The sequence below is a fragment of the Neoarius graeffei genome, chromosome 18 (assembly GCF_027579695.1).
Source record: "Neoarius graeffei isolate fNeoGra1 chromosome 18, fNeoGra1.pri, whole genome shotgun sequence".
NCBI classification, from domain to species: domain Eukaryota; kingdom Metazoa; phylum Chordata; class Actinopteri; order Siluriformes; family Ariidae; genus Neoarius; species Neoarius graeffei.
The window spans coordinates 26,037,784-26,057,697 of record NC_083586.1 but is presented as its reverse complement, the minus strand read 5'-3'; the positions used below and the strand labels follow the sequence as shown (position 1 = coordinate 26,057,697).

Genomic DNA, 19,914 nt, shown 5'->3' with positions numbered 1-19,914 from the left:
AGATGAGAAACACCCGACCCAAAAATACAGATACGCTAAAGGCCACTATCAAAGCAACCTGGGCTTCAATAACACCTCAGCAGTGCCACAGACTGATCACCTCCATGCCACACCGCGTTGATACAGTAATTCATGGTAAAGGAGCCTCAACCAAGTATTGACTGTATAAATGAATATATCTTTCAGAAGTTGGACGTTTCTGTATTGTAAATCCTTTTTTTGATTGATCTTAGGGAATATTCTAATAATTTGAGATACTGGATTTCTGATTTTTATGAGCTATAAGCCATAATCATCAAAATTAAAACAAAAAAAGGCTTTAAATATTTCACTTTACATGTAATGAATATAGAAAGTTTACCTTTTTGAATTAAATTATAAAAAAAAGGAACTTTTTCATGGTATTCTAATTTTTTGAGATGCACTAGTACATTCACCACTTGAAGATAAACTTCATATCTTCGCGCAACCATGTAATATCCTCTATTTTTTCGCGGTCCAAATCCTGCGCTCTGATTGGCTGGCGAGCGGGTCCGTATCCTACGGTATGGACCCCAGTTACGGACCTCTGGCGACTCGCTCGTTCACAACAACAAACATGGTAGCATTTGTCATCAACATTTATATTTTTTTATAAGATTTATTTATAAGATTATCAAAAATCTTATAAATGTTTGCCAGCATTTCTCAGGAGAATAGCATTAATTTTACAGCATGGATAGCGATAACGGCAGTGTTCACAGCGAAAGCGAGTTTTACTACCCTGAGGAAGAAGAAATAAAAAAAAAAAAAAAAAAAACATTTCAGGAGAAAGCTAAAAACCTGTAACTTGCTAACGCCGAGCAAAAACATGGCTGAATCCTGAATGACTCCTATTTGTATAAATAGGGGACGACATAGGCAGCAAAATGTAGTTTTTTTCCTGCCATGGAAGTGCACTTGTATACCGAGGAGGAAGCCATTTGCATTACAGCCGTGAATGAGGATTCAAAAATGGTGGCTCGGCTCGGTTTTCCCTTTCGGGCGCTCTCGTTTTCTGTTAGAATTTGGTAAAGAAAAAAATAAATATATTATTTACCAGCTTAAGGTCGGTCCGTATCGTGAAATACCGTGACCTCGGCCTTGAATACTGACCTCGGCCCAGAAGGCCTCGCTCAGTACTTTCAAGACCTCGGTCACGGTATTTCACGATACGGACCTCCCAGCTGGTAAATAACATATGATGCATGCAAATGCACATAATAGAAACAATTCTCTCACCTTTGTTGTTTTTAAAAGCTCAGAATACAAGTTTTCCTTCATTTTATGGGAGAGTGCCTTGCTTCTTTTTCGGAAGTACACCCTTCGCTCTTTCAGCTTGGCACCAAAACTCTGTAGCTGTAGGATATGGAACAACTTCTTTAGTTGGAATAGGTTAATTGTAACATCTAGCTGGTAAATGATATTTGTAATTCCCTGAGCTTTCTAAGAGCATTGAAAACAATCAGCAAAAGCACTGATCAGTCAGGCAGTCATACGATATACTATTTTTATATATATATATATATATATATATATATATATATATATATATATATATATATATAAATAAATAAATAAATAAATAAATAAATAAGTGCTGTCAAGCGATTAAAATATTTAATCGCGATTAATGTCGCAACTGTCATAGTTAACTCGCGATTAATCGCAATTTAATCGCACATTTTTGTCACATGAAAAACCATTGTAATTCTCTTATCAGCATAAAAAAAGTGAATGGGCTTGCTCACCGTTCGAACTACGGGGGTACTCGGGGGATCCGAGATCCCCTGAAACAGACATGAGATCCCTTGAAAACATGATTTGGGAAATGTTGGGGGGTCTCTAAAATATTGGCAAAATGATGTTTATTGACATAGCAATCGTGTGTAACGGGAAGCATTTGCATATCCGAAGTGAGCGCGCGATGGAGAGCCGCGCTCTGAGACAAGCGCAAGCACCCCCCCAAGGGAAAATAAGAGACCCCCCCGAAAATATCGGCATAGTTCGAACACTGGTTGTACCAGTGTTTTTTTTTTTTTTATTGCAGAGCATAACACGTCTTGTCACAACCACTGCAAAGTGGGGCTGGAGCCGCCGAGCACCGTGGCTCTTCGGGGGAGGGCAGAGGACTCTGGCTGTGCGGGGCGTGGCATCATGTCACAGAGCGTTAATCTCGCGATAAAAAAAATTATCGCCGTTAAAATTGAGTCAAGTTAACGCGTTAATAACGCGACATTTTTGACAGCACTAATATATATATATATATATATATATATATATATATATATTAAAAACACTGTTTAACACAAAACAAAACAGCACCTGCTCTTTTGAGAAAGAAGACACATCTTGCAGCAGTGTTTCATTGATACTCCTCAGTGGTTTATCTTGATCTGCCATCTGCGTTTTAAAACTGCCAAAAAATTTAAACTTTTTAATTAAAAAGTATACATTTCAGTCATAACCCTATTTTTATAGACTTGATAGCAGCAAACAATGTGTTTACATACCCCTCAGACATCTCAGAGAGGTTTTGGCAATCGGTTTCATAGACTTTTTGCTGAGGACGGTGTATGTATTTCTCTCTCAGCAAGTCCTCCATTGTATAAGTTTGTGCAGCTCTAAACTGTACCAGAAAGGGGAGAGGGGAGTGATTCTTTTGCTAAAATATGTAAACACTGGTGAAATATGAAGAGCTTACATTGTCGGGAAGAGCACTGGGTCTTGATCGATGGATTACAAATTTGGCACCAAAGTAGGTTAGTAACTCGTTCACTGTAAGACTTCCCTCTTCAAGTTTCTTAAAACAAAAACAAAACAGGTTTAGCAAATGCAATCATACGCAGTGGTTCTGCATCACTTCCTATAGCTCAGACAGAATAAACTGGGATTAAATATTTTAATTGTTTAGAGGGGACAGAGTATGAAAACCTTACTTTTTCAGTGCTTTTACACATATTTGAGTATCTGGAGTGCCTACCAGCCCACAAACTCTGAAATAAGACAACCCAGTCATTTTCTTTTGGGTTGCCCATTTCAGAAAACATTTGCTCAACAAGCTGTTCAGATTTGGCTCCTCTTTCTAGGTCACAAGGGGAGCTCATCAGAATGACAATTCGAATGATCTTCCGCCCCCTCAGAGTATTTCCACTCATAGCTTGAGAAGTGCATTTGTAAATGCCACCCCATTTGGCTGACGGTGTGTGAGTGAGTGAGAAAGAAAAGAGCACTGTGGTCCTTTATCCTTGTGATATTTTGACCAAAGGATTGATATTTCATTAAGTCCTCAGGGTGTTAATTTGTGGAAAAGGGATAAGTTACCTTTAATTGCACAGATTTAAAAAAAAAAAACAACCCACAAAGCTTCTTATTGTACTGAATAATTAAAAAGGTGCTGACTGCAAAGTCATCGAAAAATAAAACATTTTGAATTTTTTAAAAAAGTGCGCATGGCATTTTCCTACATCTCGCAAGAAGAATATCACGTGGACGAGACGTGATCTTTCTAGGTCACAAGAGGAGTGACTTGCTGAGGGTCACTTTTCTCCATTTTGGGACCATTTTCCTACCTCTTAATGTAAACAGAATGGCCCTATGGAAACAGCTGAACGAGAGGAGCTTTTTTTTTTTAATGCGAGGAGCTTTAACTAATTAGCATAACTATGGAACTGCGTCACACTCAGCCCATGTTTACATTAGACCGTATCAGCGGATCATCAGATTAACGTTTTTAAAACGATTAGCGTGCACACAGCAACGCCAATACACGGATACGCTCGGCTCCGCAGGCATCCTGCGCTCCAAATCACTCCGCCCTGAACAGCGAGTGCCCTCTGGAGGGTGCGCACTCCGGCCCTGCGCAGCTCACAGAGCACGCAAGTGAAGTGCACGAGCCACGATTCGGGACTGAGCCGCTGTGTGTGTGATCCCAGCGCATATCACTCACCACTTGCAAGTGGAAGGATGGCAAGCCTAAAGACAATCATAACTACACAATGGGCAGTATTTGCATCAGTATTTGCAGTATTTTCATACTTTTATACTCTTTAATGAAAGGTGATACAAGGCGGAAGTCCGCGCCGTTTTTCAGCAGTCGCGTCACATGACCAACGCCAGCGAATCAGGAAGGTGGACGTCACAATGACGTTGTCCAATGACGACGCCAGCTAGAGCTCAGCACAGCGTATCCGCGTATCTCAATGTTTACACAGCACCGGAGCGGACACGATCTGGATTGAATACATGGACGCCGGCGGATTCCCGTTTCCCGGCGGTTTAATGTAAACGGACAGTGCATCCGCGAAGAAAACGAGACAGATACGGTCTAATGTAAACTTGGCCTAAGGCTACATCCACACGACAACGGCAACGAGATTTTTTTTTTTTTAAATATCGCGTCCACATGGGCAACGGATCAGTAAAATTTCAGGTTCATATGGCAACGCAACACTTGCTGAAAACGATGCAATACACATGCCACACCTCTACGTGCGCTGTAAGACGGTCCCATCGGAGACACCAGAACAATAGAAGTAGTAGACGCATGCGCATAAACCCCTTCTTCTGTAGCATTAGCCACAAAGTTTTGATTATTAATCAGTAGCGTAAAACGAAAGACGCGGAAAGAGGAATGAACGGGGGTAGATGGAAGCCGGTACGCCAACATTCTGAGATCCTCCAGAATTCTTTAATGGTCCGGAATAAATTGAATGCTACACGTTGATGGATTACTTTGTTCTTCTACGCCCTTTTTGAGGAATGTATTGTCGGACTTAAACCAACATCTGAAGAGGTGAGATCGCTCCTTTTTTTTTTTTCCCCTATGTTTGCTGGCGGGATTGTTTTTGTTTTTGGAAAGCGCACGGGTGGTGCGCGGTTTGGTTATACTCAGTACTTCCGCAGTGTTTGGACTAAAGCCTCTGCCCTAAGGGCTATTCTCTCACTCTCTCTCTCACTCTCTCTCTCTCTCACTTTGCACCATTACACAATAAATATTCACAGTGAAAATATTTTGTAAGCGCGTTTCATGAACCAAGTTATAGGATTTGTTGACAACTCGCATCGAGTTCGTTACACTTCTACCCGGCGTGAAGCACTGACAGTCATGTGGTTGTGACGTCATCGTAAACAAACCCGTTCTACTCATCCAGACGACATTGCAACGGCGCCGTTGCCAGATTTTTCCACTCTGGAACCCGTTGTCAAAAGATTTCATTTTGGGGCACCCAAAACGCCGGTGCCGTGTGGACGCCAGGCCGAAACGATAAACAGTTTTATCAGATTCACCTGAATCCGTTGCCGTGTGGACAGGGCCTAAAATGGCGATGCGAGGAAAACATTGTGCCGATTTAAAATTGAGATTATACCAGCAGATCGGGTTACATCCAAATGCTGAAACATGCATGCATCACAGATCCATATAATTTGCTCACTGCGCTCACTCTCATGCTCCCCCCCCACCCCCATGTGTGCACACTTACAGAGCTTCAGATGGTTTAAAGGAGAACTGAAGGCAAATTTTTTTTTTTATCATCAAAATTCCATTTCTCATTTTATTAAATATCGGAATGCATGTTTGATAGCTATTTTGTCACTGCTATAGCAAGCTATGAGTGTTTGAAATATGCTCTGTAATATATCAGCCCGTATGTCAGAGCAATAGCTGTAAACGAGATTCGTTGAGACCTGTGCGAGACATCGTAGGACGGAAGTAAAACGTACAGCGGAAATCAAAGTGACCGACATCTGCCAATGTTGCCCACTTTACACGGGGACGGTATAAAACAAAAACGCAAAAGTCCGTTTTCGTTCTCACTTTTTTCCGCGTCTACACGACCGTTTTCAAGGAGGAAATCTGCATCTATACGGTGACGCATAAATGTCTCCGCTATGTCTGCACGCATGCGCAACGTCTTCCGTCTTGTCTGATCTGCACATCTGCGCCGCTGTTCTGTCAAGTTATCCTACCAAGCCTACTACGCATGCGCGAAATCCAGGAGGGTAGGAAAATTCAACAGTAGTTTTGTCCCACCGATCAGCTGGGCTGATAGAAAATCGGTGAGAATTTCACGCATTTGCCGATTTTTATGTTTTGTGCGTATTGGTCGAGTCTTTGGCCGAGTCAAATAATTTGTAATGACTTGTTTTAAATAATAAAACGGTCTGTATGAGAACTTGCTAGGATAACTTTACAGAACACCGGTCCGGCTGAGGTACTGTAGTGCTCGAGGGAGGAGCAGGAGCAAACCGAAACTCTTAATCTGCCTTTATTAAGTAACACTCACTCTTGTTTCGGTGAAGAAGAGAAAAGGCAGTGTCCATCTCAGCAAAATAAACTCGTTCGGCTGCTGGTTTTGTTTTCAGTCTCGGGTTTATAGTTTCACGAGCGGCTTGAATAGGCGGCGCGCGTGCGTGTGTAACTTGGCGATACCAAACTGAGGCGCTCCAGCTGGGCGGGTGAGCAGGAAAACACATCTACTGCATTAAAACACAGAGCAGCTTGAAGGTCCGTTGGATCGATGTAATCAGACATGCTCTTACTTTTTTACTTACTTTCTTACTTCCCGGGCTGGCATGTGCAGTATATGACACATGTATGACGTAAACGCGTACCCGACGTGAGCAGATCCGAGCAGAGTTTCGCGTATTGGGTAGTTTAGACGGATACGCAATGGGGGCTGTTTTTAAACTTATCCACTTTGGAAGGCGTTTTCAATTTTATCCGTTTTTCAGCCTCGGAAACGCCGTCCCCGTGTAGACGAAAGGCACTTCCGATAAAATATTTAGTCGTTTTTACCCGACAGCGTCCTCGTGTAAACGGGGCCTAAAGGAAAAAAAATTTGACTGAAAATTTACGGGTGTGTGCGCGCGCGTGTGTTATGGGTGGATTTCGATGAAATTCTACGGGGGGGGGGGGGGGGGGGGGGGGGGTTATGGGTGGATTTCGATGAAATTCTGAGAATGGTTAACTTAGAACTGATAACTTTATCATCAATTAGTTAATGGATTAATATATTCAATTTATTGCACTCTCTTTCTATTGCTTCCGTATATTATTTTTTTGTAGCAAACCACACAAATGCAAGCGCCTGGAATGTTTAGTTTCTTGCACCATGAACTAAATGTCTTTCCGTTTCCACCTATTTCGTACAGCCAAGCCCAACTCCACTTGTTTTTTTACACCTTTATCGATGGCAGACACATCAGTGCCTTCTTTCATGTAAAGCGCATCCATGCTGCCGAAACCGAAAGCAGAATGACATGCTCCTCTATGCTCGACGTCAATATAGAAAAAAGTTTGGATCTTCGCTTACATTAAAATTATAATTTGACCTTACTTTGTGTTGAATACGACTTCAAAAACAATTCAAGATTTTATTAAGAGAAATATTGTGGCCAACACGAGTGTTAAGTTCCCTAAAAGATCGCGTGAAGTTGGCTGCTATCTACTTTGCGTTCGTTCTCATTTTCCTCCATCATTTCATAGGCCAGAAACAGATGTTTTGACGTAATTTAACTTAGTAGGCTATGATTATTATTTAACCGTAGTCTTCTAGACATTTTGACTGTTTGGGGCATTGAACGCTGGTGTGTGATTTTCAGGGAATAAAGTTTAGCGCATGTCGGAACATCATTGCGCTCGCAGCCTCCAACTCCTCAAACCTCCTTTAAATTGTGATATAACGTAGGCTATAAGGCACGGTTCTAACATACCTTACACACTGGCCTAACGAAAATAATAATTGATTTGTTAGTTATAAATTTAGGTCTAATTACTTCTGACAGTCTGCAAGCATTGCACCGTCGGGTCTTCAAGTCTGGCTGAAGCAGAGGAGCGGGCTTTCCAGGTTTATTTTTTCGTTTTTTATTTTTACATGCTCTATTTCTATATGTCCAGGTTTGAACTAAGTCATTTTGTCAAGATTTAATTTAATACAAAACAGAAATGGTCAGACACAAGCACGCCAAGCACATGGGAATGTATTTTTCCAATTTTGACAGCGCATGTTTTTTTAATGCCGCACCGTAGACAGCGAACGTTTAAACATGAGCAAACATAGGAAATGAACGACACGAAGCATGGCTCAAAAACAAAAAAGTTAAATAAACCCTGCTGATAGTTGATGGTGTTGCAACACATCAGTGTTATAACCCAATCTCTACCCAACCACCCGTCATTTTAATTCTCCTCGGATCAGCACCGACCTCACATTTGGCCTTGGGAGAGTTCAGTTGACGGAAATCCGTCACACGACGGAAAACTTTAACCCATGCAAAAGACGCACGCGCCCTCTTTCGAATGCTGATGTAATCAAGCTGGAGGTTGTGTTTGTTTTGATAGCAATCAGGAAAGTTTGAAAAAAAAGCAGAAAGTAATCGTCATTTAAACTCGTTTTTGTGTAATATTTTGTTTGGGAAACAGTTTTCAAAATGGCGGCACTGACACCTGGCTGACACTTCACGTTTCGAAGTCTCGCACAAGTCTCATGAAGATCGCGCGGATAAGCGACACCTGCTGTGGTACAAACGGACTAAATTCAACATGGCTAAAAACCCAATAGGCCGATAAGTATAATATTTAATTGCAATTAGTTGCCAATACGAGTCACGATATAAAGGTTACTAAAACCGAAAACGTCATTGAATAACACGTTAATTAAGAAATAAAGCAAGTTGAAAAATGACTTCAGTTCCCCTTTAAATGCAGAGGAGGAATTTCACTGTGCTTGAGTACATGTGACAAAATAAAGGCGTCTCCTTCTTAATTTACCCACAAATGTATTTATTCCATTTCAAAAGTGTTCAGCAGACCGGCTACCGGATTTGGGATACTATGACATCCTGAACTATTTAGTATTTGGGACTTCTAAATACACCGGAGATGCTAAAGGCATACAAAAGTACAGATGCCTACTCGCATTTCAAGGAAGGTTTTCGTGCATGCCGGAATGTTGTGGGAAATTCCCGATAAAGAAAAATACCTTATTATGACAAAGGTAAGTTCAAATGTGGACTTTTACTAGTAATAAACAAGCCAGGGCCTAGATCTAGCATATTTTAGGGGTTTCACCAAATATCGGAATAGTCGAATATTCGACCACCAAAACCACTATTCGACGCTGTGCGTGATAGTCGACTATTCGTCTTTTTCTTGTTTTTGTTTTGTTTTTTTCGTTTTTTTTCAGTAGACCGGTGCTCTTGTAAAACGGTGAAAGGGCATCTTAATGATCTACCACAGACATGCAGTGTTGGGGGGTGGGGTGTGTGCGCACCTGACGTCCACACAGCGACGCAAGGGGCGCCAAGCAAGACGAGAAAGAGAGAAAGGAGCAATGGCTGAAGCTGCTCGCGATACCCGCCTTCATGTATCTACAGTCTGGAAATACTTCACAAAAACAGACAAAACCGTCAACTGCAATATATGCAAAGCTACCCTAAAGTACCATGGCAGTACAACTACAATGTATAACCATTTGAAGCTACACTCGGCTGGAGCTAGCTACAGCAGCGGCGAAGTTAGCGGAGAGAAGCACCAACAGACAACAATGAGAGACTTCTCCACACGTCAGATATCTGACCAAAGAAAAAGGAAAATAACCAGTCTGTTAGTGAATTTCATCGTGAAGGATATGCGACCGCTTGCTGCGGTGTCTGGAAATGGCTTTAACCTCCTAGGGCCTAGCGGTCACATACGTGGACAGCACTTTTTAGAAATTCAGAACAAGAATCCACATATGTGGACATACTTTTTCTCAAAAAGTACATCTTATCAAAGATGATGCTTAGTTTTTATTCTAATCAGGTTCTAATAAGCCCAAATAGCAAAAAGAAATAAAAAATGCATGTAAAAAAAACAGCTTGGGTATTAGGAGGTTAAGGACATCATCAATTTTTTCAAGGCACGAGCAACCCCCTGGAGTGGTGGGCCCGCAAGGAGAAGCAGTTCCCCCGCCTGGCGAAGTTGGCCAGAATCTACCTGGCTGTCCCCGCTACAAGCACCCCGAGTGAGCGCGTTTTCTCCCTGGCTGGGAACACGATTACCCGTCAGAGAGCAAGTTTGCAGCCAGCTCATGTGGATGCCCTTGTTTTCTTGAACGCAAACCAGGAGCGCAAGATTATTAAAGAGGAGGACTTTGACGAGAGCGAGCAGGCTAACTGTTAATTGGATTACATTACTGTGGATTACAGCTTTTTTGCACTTTTCGTTACGCTGCACTGTGGTGAGTAGGCTAGGCTGAGTTTTGTTTAAGACATTTAAAGCCTATATTTTTCGTTAATTCTGAATAACAATTAAGATTTGGATAAAATGTGATGGATTATTAAGGCCTATATTTTCTGTTTGTTCTGAACAAAAATTACAATTTTGATAAAAATGTGGCATTAAAGCCTTTTTCTGTTGACTCTGAATAACAATTTGGATAACGTGCTATTCAATAAACATCATAAACTTTATATAACCTGTGGACATTTTTATGTTTAATAGCTTGATTAGTTTCACAATTTACATGCAATGTTGATCTTAATTAGGCCTACATTGTGTTTTCATGGTCATTAACAGAGGCAAACTCAGAAGAGGGTTAATGGTTCTGACATAGTCGCATTGCTACGCATACGAGGCGAGACGCGTCAGAGCCAAGTCTGGCAGCAGCAGTGCCGCATGGATTTAAAAAAAAAACAAAAAAAAACGGCGAATATTCGACTATTAGTCGACTTTTGGGAAGTATTCGAAGAATACTAAAATTCAGTATTCGTCAATGCCCTAGCATATTTTATGGTGTTTAGCAGAGTTTACGTCATCAGGACAAACATGCTGCTTGTCGAGCCAAGCATTAGGTCTAATATAAAATGTCGCATCCAAAGCCCACAACCAGATATATATTTTAACGCTGCACAGAGCTTTCACACTAACCCGATATAAAATGTTACACACACACGCCTTTATCATCCAGTCTTCCCATTTAACTGCAGCTCACCATTTTTCTCATCTTTCTGCGTTTGCTGGGAAGTGGTGAAAAGTTAAACCAGGCTTATCTCCACATCTGTTATTACATCCAAAAGCACTACAGGTCTTTGGCATTGTTCTTTTAGAGGTAACTTCTACAAGTTTATTTGTAGATGTAGTGAACTGAGCTTATAAAATCACTCATGTACACTCGTGGCGGTCGTTGTCAAACCCAAAGCTTGGCCGGATAAACAAATCTGCAGTAAAAGGCCCCTATAACTCCATACTCACTACCGTGGAGTTCAGCCCATGCATTCTAAGGCCAAGACAGCGAAGCACTAGCTAGAATGATTTAGTTATTTGTCCAGAAAAATGACACGTCATCTAACCTTGCTCCATCTTGCAATTGCACTCACTAGGCAGGCTTTCCTTTTCTTTTCCGCTGGCTTTTAGCTGGCGGGAGAGAAGAGTCTGCTACGTTTTGGTTAAAAGTAGGTCAAACACGCCCCAGGGTGGTCACGTGATATTGGTGCTTGCTTGGGCAATTTTCAGAATCATAAGATGCAGGACGCATTTTATCTCAGCAAAACAGTGACACATCGGGTACACAGCGTGTGCAGCAGTGAAACATCTCGAAACTCCAACAGCCACAGAACATTTTGTCCAGAATTCAACTTTGCAGTCAGCACCTTTAAATACAAACAATTATGGTTACCTTATAGAAATCAAACTCATGATCCATTGTGCCTTCAATCTGGGAATCAAGCTGAGAGTTTCTGAGGGCTTTTAAACAGTGGAAACATTGAGGTTTTAGTTATAAATATTGACAGTAACTTTGAAATGAATACTACCGTGCCATTAGATCAAAAAAGACGCTATAGTTAAAACTCACTTAATTCAGAGATTCCGTCACATTTCGTCAGGGTGGAATTGCTGCTGGAGTTGGCGTTATCTATTACCTTTACCACATGAGTCGGGGCATTCTGAGCTGCATAATTACTGTCCCACTGCACACAGTAAACATGGCAGTAAGAAGAAAAAAAAAATAAGCAAGCAAATGAATATTAAATTTAAAAAATATATATTCTAAATAGAAAATGCTATAGAAAGTAAATGGATAATATTTAACCTGTAAATAAATGTAGGAAATTGCGTAAAGTCATCTTACCGGTTTTTCGTTCGTGTCTTTGGTGTCCACGGCTGCATCTTTTACTTCAGGTGGCATTTTCTCAGACTGGTTTACAGCCATGACCGACTCCATGCGATCATATTCAATAGCATCGTCATTCAAATGAACCCCTGTGACTTCTTGTTCTTTGCTTTTGCTCAAATAGCTGACTAAAGTACCTGACAAATCTTCATCAGGCAGCACTTCATCAAAGAGATCGGTTTCATACCTGACATTTTGTACATCAACACTGAAACACGTTTGCAGTTGAGGACCCTGAAGGTCATTAGGGCTTTTGGGCTCTGTCTGGTTTGGACTTGATCTGGTCCGTGGAGGAAATTTTGGCACGATACCACCAACTGACAGTCTTGCCATCAGAGAATTCTTGAGGTTGAATGGCGTGGCGCCCTCTTTATGAGCCAAGTTAATTTTTTCTTCAAGGGGCTGAGTTTCTTTGAAAGGCTGTAAAGATCCATGTCTTTCTGAAGGGCTTTCAATTGGAGACGCCACTGTGAAGCTAACGAGTGGTGCTGTAACACTTCCGGCCAACAATCCATCCGGGTCGTTAATATGCTGTGAAATACTTTGAAGTTTCACTTGTAGATCAGCTAGACTCCTTCGTCTAGACTTAACAGAGCTTGAACGATCCTTTTTCAAAGCATCGGTATCAGACTCAAATAGAGATGGGTCGTTATCTTCTTTGGCAGATGACCCAGTTTTATTGTTTACTGGCAATGTATGGTCCATTTCTTGAAATATCTTTTGCTCGGTGGTTACAGGTGTGGTCGCCACAATTTCTCTGGTCATTTCTTCCTGACTAAATGCAATACAGCACTGACCCTCTAAGGGCACTGTAAAAGCTCTAGTAATTTCCATATTGCAGTCCTCCTCTGAGGAGTCTACATTTTTAACAGTTAAATTAAGTGACGTGTATTCATTCATATTGTTAGAACTTGAAGGTGTACAGCTTTTGTGGTCAGTTTTTGTTTCAGCTATCTGATGTCTGGCTAACTCAGCCATTTTGTGGCCGTCGACAAGATTTCCAGTATCCAAATCCATTAATGAAGTTGAAGATTTGCACTCTACAGCTTGTGAGGCAAGAACTGTTCCAAGTTGTTCAAGGATTGCTCCAGACCTCTTCATTTCGTCTACGGCAGGTCTAGATGACGACACACCTTGTGTGCTTGGGTGCCACGATTGAAGGACTTGTTACCAAGGCGGTTTTTGTGTCAATGGTAATAGTCTTGCATCCGGTCAGTTCCATATCATGTACAACAGACATGTCAGAAGCAGTGCTCTGATGCATTTCCATGCAGTCAGACAGATCCTGGAGAAGAAGCTTCTGTGCTGTAGGTTCTACACAGTTCTCAGGCTTCGTTCTCTTAGAAGATGCAGTGTGTTCATGGGTCATACCTTTAGTTCTAAAAGATGTTGATGCAAGCGATTTGTAGCCATCACAGCTTTTGGTCTCAAGGACAACTGTCTGACATTGGGTCATTTCCATATCATCACACACTGTAGGACATGTTTTTTCCAGATCACCACCTACTGTGTGACACTGTGTCATTTCCATATCGACCACCATGTGAGAGACTGAACTTTCACTTTTAAACCGATGAGTCCTTTTGACTTTTGGAGAGACTGATGGTGGTAGCATGAAAGATGCTTGTGGTTTTGACTTTACATTTGTTGTTGAAATAGGTTTCAAGTCTGCGGCCAGATTACCGCATCCCGTTAACATCGAGTCATCTAGATTAGGAGACAAAGCCCCAGTTGATGCTTGGCATGTCAATTCCATAAAGTCGCTCTGATCATTATGAAACACAGTATGTGTCGCCAGAGTCGTGTTTCTTTTACACTCTCCAGTTTCGGTGGCTGCAAGGGCACCTGAAGTTTTTGTTTCAGCTATCTGATGTCTGGCCAACTCAGCCATTTTGTGGCCATCGACAAGATTTCCAGTATCCAAATCCATTAGTGAAGTTGAAGATTTGCACTCTACAGCTTGTGAGGCAAGAACTGTTCCAAGTTGTTCAAGGATTGCTCCAGACCTCTTCATTTCGTCTACGGCAGGTCTAGATGACGACACACCTTGTGTGCTTGGTGCCACGATTGAAGGATGTGTTACCAAGGCGGTTTTTGTGTCAATGGTAATAGTCTTGCATCCGGTCAGTTCCATATCATGTACAACAGACATGTCAGAAGCAGTGCTCTGATGCATTTCCATGCAGTCAGACAGATCCTGGAGAAGAAGCTTCTGTGCTGTAGGTTCTACACAGTTCTCAGGCTTCGTTCTCTTAGAAGATGCAGTGTGTTCATGGGTCATACCTTTAGTTCCAAAAGATGTTGACGCAAGCGATTTGTAGCCATCACAGCTTTTGGCCTCAAGGACAACTGTCTGACATTGGGTCATTTCCATATCATCACACACTGTAGGACACGTTTTTTCCAGATCACCACCTACTGTGTGACACTGTGTCATTTCCATATCAACCACCATGTGAGAGACTGAACTTTCACTTTTAAACCGATGAGCCCTTTTGACTTCTGGAGAGACTGATGGTGGTAGCATGAAAGATGCTTGTGGTTTTGACATTACATTTGTTGTTGAAATAGGTTTCAAGTCTGCGGCCAGATTACCGCATCCCGTTAACATCGAGTCATCTAGATTAGGAGACAAAGCCCCAGTTGATGCTTGGCAAGTCAATTCCATAAAGTCGCTCTGATCATTATGAAACACAGTTTGTGTCGCCAGAGTCGTGTTTCTTTTACACTCTCCAGTTTCGGTGGCTGCAAGGGCACCTGAAGTTATATTTCCTGTCTGTGTTGTATTCATCATTATTCTGTTAGACTCGCCAGTAATGGAAGATACAAGAGATAAAACACGACTTCTGGAAAAAGGTTCTCCCCCATATTTGGTCTCAAGGACAACAGTTTGTGATCGTGTTACTTCCATATCATCAGAATCCGCCACTGGCGCAAACGAGGCGATACTCTGAAGGTGATCAGCTCGGTTTTGTTCAGATAACGGCTCTTGAACATATACATCCAAAACGTCCGTCATCATTTCAATGGGGTCAGTACGGACAAACTTGCATTTCTTTGGCTGCACATAGGACATACTGCGATTTACATTTTCCATGCATTTCAAGTTGATGGTGGCAGTTTGACTACAAGTGAGCTCCATGTCATCTAAATCATTTGAAGAGGACTCTGTATTTTTGGTTCTACAATTTCCACCTGCAGAATAAGGAAAACGCTGAAAAGCCTCTTCAATGACGACAGTGTGACTAGTGGTCATGTCCATGCAACCCCTCTTAGGAAGTGCAAGCTCATTCAAACAAGTCGGTAGAACGTTCTCCTTGTCCGTTTTTGCGTTACTTATATTTTCCAAAGAATTTGGAAGCAAAGGTGAAACATTTTCAGAACTTGTCTTTGATAAACGAGAAAGAAAGTCATTAAATTCTGAATGCATCACATCTTTTTCCATGGTGCCAAAGGTTTTACAGGGCATACCATTCTGACTCTTGAGCTTGTGAGGTTCACCAACATTGTACATGTTCAAGTTATATTCTGGATTAAACACATCCTCTGTTTCAATTGCAATTGTTTGACTGCAAGTCATGTCCATGTACCCAGTGTTCTCCCCAAGTAACAGAGTTCTGTCCCCACAGTCAACTGGCAAAGTTGGTTCAGGGAAGAAATTCTCCTATTATACAGATAAAGATAGAAGGAGAAAAAGTTATATTAATAAAAGGAACAAACATCATTGATTTTTGTTTCTATTCATCATTGCTGTCAAATAGTGCAAAAGAGAAGTATTCAAGCTATTGTTGGCAGATTTCAAGTTTGAATACCGTCCGTGACATCCATGGTCGGCTGTCTGGGTAGGAAACTCACTCCCCTATAGACCCCTTTCACTGACGTCACCCGAAACCGGAAGTAAACAGACCCTGCACCATTTTGGAAGACCAACAAACTCGTGACTGGGGGAAATAACGGCAGCGGTATGTGAACCCACGAGAATAAAGTGGAGTGGCAAACGACTTAAACAAACAAATCTGAGCTGTTTTATTTATGATTTATTGGCCCAACAGTAGACTTGAAAGAAACCTGTGTGAGACTTGGCAAGAAACTGTGGATATAATGGATAAGTCTGTGCATGATCTGCAGACACCTTTGAGGTAAGCAAACGCAAGAAATTCAGATTTAAAACATGCTAAATTGGCCCCAAGTTGATAACTGTATGAGGAGCAAGCCTCCCAGACCTCTACAATTTAATAATAATAATAATAATAATAATAATAATAATAGGAGATGCGGAGTCGAGCTGGGAACATAATCCCATAGCGGATCCCTTGTCAACCTCGGAGAAGGTTCCTGACGTTGTTGAAAGCGGCCCGGGCCTTAGCGACACTCGCGGTGTAGTCTGGAAATATAGCCACTGGGTCTCCCTTGTACCGGAGTGGGCCTTCCTCTCTGGCTCGGCGCAGTACATCGATGCAGTCCTGATAGTAATGCAACTTGGCAACAATCACCCGGGGTTTTCCATTGGGCTTTCTCGGTGCAAGTCCTCTGTGAGAACGATCAACCAGAATATCCTTATCCAAATACAGAACTTCCTTTAGTAGTTTAGAGACTGAAGCAGTGGAGCATGGGCCAGGCTCCTCCGCAACTCCCACTATACGAACATTGCATCGTCTCATTCGCCCCTCCATGTCCTCTGTCTTCTCCCTCAGATTAGCCAACTCTGTTTTAAGCTCAGCAACCGTCGCCTGTAGCGTGGTAACCTCACCCGACCAAGTTGACAAACCTCCCTCCATGTCGCTGACGGCGGCCTTCATGTTGTCCATGTCGGAGCGGATGGCTGCAGTGCTGTTAGCAATTTCAGACTTGACTTCTTTCAGCTCGTTTTTAACGAGGTTGAATTCATCAGTGAATGCATTCTTTAGCTCGGTTCTAATAATAACGGAGATATCTGCCTTCAGTGAGGAGATGATATCCGCTTTCAGGCCCTCGGGATCCATTTCTGACTCCGGCTGTGACGCGCTTATCCTCTCACCGCTGACATCACCTCGAGCCGCGGTGATTTCGGGCCCAGCGCTTGTAGGGCTGCAGTATTTATATTTACGGAGCTTGGTCGCCATTGAAGTAATGCGGACAGTTTAACTCTGCTCCAGGGTGTTTCGGTTGCGGTAATTAATGAGATTTGAGACAAAACTACAGAAAGTGCACTTTAAAATAATATTTTTTGAAAAGTTAGGCAAGAACTCAACACAACAGGTCTTACTCCATTGCCAGCTCACTAGCGCCCCCCATAATAATAATGATAATAATTTAGGATGGTTTGGGGCTTGCTCTCCCTCCTATTATATAAATAAAGCATAGTTGTTGTGTAGGCATATATCATAAATACATATGTATAATTTGGATAAATTAACCTAAATTATGGATACCTTAATAGTAACAAAAAGTATTAATTTTTCAACTGAAAAGATATATTATTAAAAGATAAATATCAACAAGATTACCTTGGCCATAACTATGTGTAGGTTATTCTTAACAACAGCTGTAATATCACGAACCAAGCCACTAACAACATAATTGTAAGCCTGTAGCCCTTTGTAGGCTTTCAAGTCATCAGCAGTGTAGGCAGTGTTCGAACTACGGGGGTACTCGGGGGATCCGAGATCCCCTGAAACAGACATGAGATCCCCTGAAAACATGATTTGGGAAATGTTGGGGGGTCTCTAAAATATTGGCAAAATGATGTTTATTGACATAGCAATCGTGTGTAACGGGAAGCATTTGCATATCCGAAGTGTTGTGTTTACATCAAAGATAAAATAAACCGATATGACAACGACTGCTGCTGCCAGGTTGGTTGTCGAGTAGCCTGACTGTTTTTTTTTTTCTTGCGTGTGGTATTGTTGAACGCGAGGTTGTTTTTTGAACATGCCAACGCGGACACGATTTCCCCTGATGAGTTATGACTTCAGACGCGATGCGTGTGTGGAGTCCGCGTGATATGTGCGTAAGATAGGCTTCTCATGTGTTTGGAGATCCGCGCTCCGAGACAAGCGCAAGCACCCCCCCCAGGGAAAAAAAAGGACCCCCCGAAAATATCGGCATAGTTCGAACACTGAGTGTAGGCACTGGGTGTAAACAACAAATAGTTTACAATGTCTGGGTAGCAAACAGATGGCAGAATTGGTGTCCGGTCCTCCTTATGTTTCCATTCTCCCTTGCCGCGAGTCTTATCATATGGGTCAAACCCATCAATCACAGCCAGTTTCTCCACATACCGTGCCCTTTCTGCAGCTGGTAATGTACTCACATAACCAGAATTATCAGCCATCGTGTCATTTTACTCTCACTCATACTTGGTTTTATATTGTGAGTGCATGTACTTGGTCTTCCAATATGGTGCATAACAAAATCTCGCGGCGCGGTGACGTCATGCGGTAGCCCTCTATAGATTAGAGCAGGGGTGTCAAACTCATTTTGGTTCAGGGGCCACGTACAGCCCATCTGATCTCAAGTGGGCCGGACCAGTAAAATAATTGCAAAATAACCTTTGTCAACTCCGAATATTTAGCATTGTTTTTTCAGTAGGCTACGCTTTATGCTACATTTGTAGCCGACATAATCACTGATCACAAGGGATCTAGATTATTACACGTTTATTCACAGAGAGGCCGATGGATTTGAAATAAAATGCATTTCACTCTCAAACAACTGGTTTATTTTTATACAGTTGAGTGAATACATTTTTACATCTGACAACCTGAACCAACTCCCCACACTAATGTTGGCAAAGGCAGATTGCTTTTCAGGGCGCACGACTTCTGCAGCCGTCAGCATGCATTTTTTCCACAAGTTCACCATCAGAAAATGGCTTGGATGCTTGCACCGACTCGTTTGCAATAAGGTAGCTCGCTTCCACTGCTCCATCACTGCGAGTAAATGCAGACTGCTGTTTCTTCAGACCAGCTAACAATTTGTTTATCTTCTCTTTTCTTAATTGTCCATACAAATTGTGAAATTTTTCTTTATGATGAGTCTCAGAGGCGCCGAATATTATATTCTTTGAGCACCGCAACCTGTTGATTACATGCCAAGTGCACTAGTTTTGTATTCACCTCTGTGAATAAATAATACTCTGTCCATTTCTCCTGGAAAACTCTGCACTCTACGTCAACGTTTCTTCTTTTTGACAAAGACATTTTGGTAATGGGGGTATCACTCTTGATCATTTTGATAGTGGTGAGGCAAGACTTCCATTCATGGAATCAGACAGCATATCTGGGCACGTTGCTAAAATGTGCTGTTTATTTCCTGATCTCGTTATGTCCTGCCCCTTTTCCACCAAAGCAGTTCCAGGGCTGGTTCGGGGCCAGTGCTTAGTTTGGAACCGGGTTTTCTGTTTCCACTGACAAAGAACTGGCTCTGGGGCCAGAAAAACCGGTTCCAGGCTAGCACCAACTCTCTGCTGGGCCAGAGGAAAGAACCGCTTATGTCAGCGGGGGGGCGGAGCTGTTAAGACCAACAACAATAATAAGACCGCGAAAGATCGCCATTTTTAAGCGACGAGAAGCAGCAGCTGTACAAACGCGAAGTCATCCATTATTATTATTATTATTGCTGTTGTTGCTGCTGCTTCTTCCGTGTTGCTTTTGCTTCGATATTCGCGCCAAGGTTTATGCAAACGTCGCGACATAACTGACGTATACAATGACGTGGCTTCCCTTAGCACCGCGAGCGATGGAAAAGCAAACTGGTTCTC

At 42.1% G+C, this 19,914-nt stretch overlaps 2 protein-coding genes across 2 annotated transcripts in view; both read right to left on the bottom strand.

Moving 5' to 3' along the window:
• knl1 (kinetochore scaffold 1) overlaps positions 1-13,274 on the bottom strand; it is a 47,855-nt gene extending 34,581 nt beyond the window's left edge. Inside the window, exons 1-7 of the mRNA XM_060898610.1 lie at positions 12,132-13,274; positions 11,856-11,970; positions 11,679-11,746; positions 2,723-2,821; positions 2,532-2,647; positions 2,344-2,434; positions 1,261-1,377 (exon numbers count right to left, since the gene is read on the bottom strand). Coding sequence (XP_060754593.1) covers positions 1,261-1,377; positions 2,344-2,434; positions 2,532-2,647; positions 2,723-2,821; positions 11,679-11,746; positions 11,856-11,970; positions 12,132-13,274 — 1,749 coding nt within the window. The remainder of the gene's footprint in view (positions 1-1,260; positions 1,378-2,343; positions 2,435-2,531; positions 2,648-2,722; positions 2,822-11,678; positions 11,747-11,855; positions 11,971-12,131) is intronic.
• Positions 13,275-13,290: 16 nt separating this feature from the next.
• Positions 13,291-19,914, bottom strand: part of LOC132866049 (uncharacterized) — a 48,781-nt gene continuing 42,157 nt past the window's right edge. The window contains exon 9 of the mRNA XM_060898609.1: positions 13,291-15,837. Coding sequence (XP_060754592.1) covers positions 13,291-15,837 — 2,547 coding nt within the window. The remainder of the gene's footprint in view (positions 15,838-19,914) is intronic.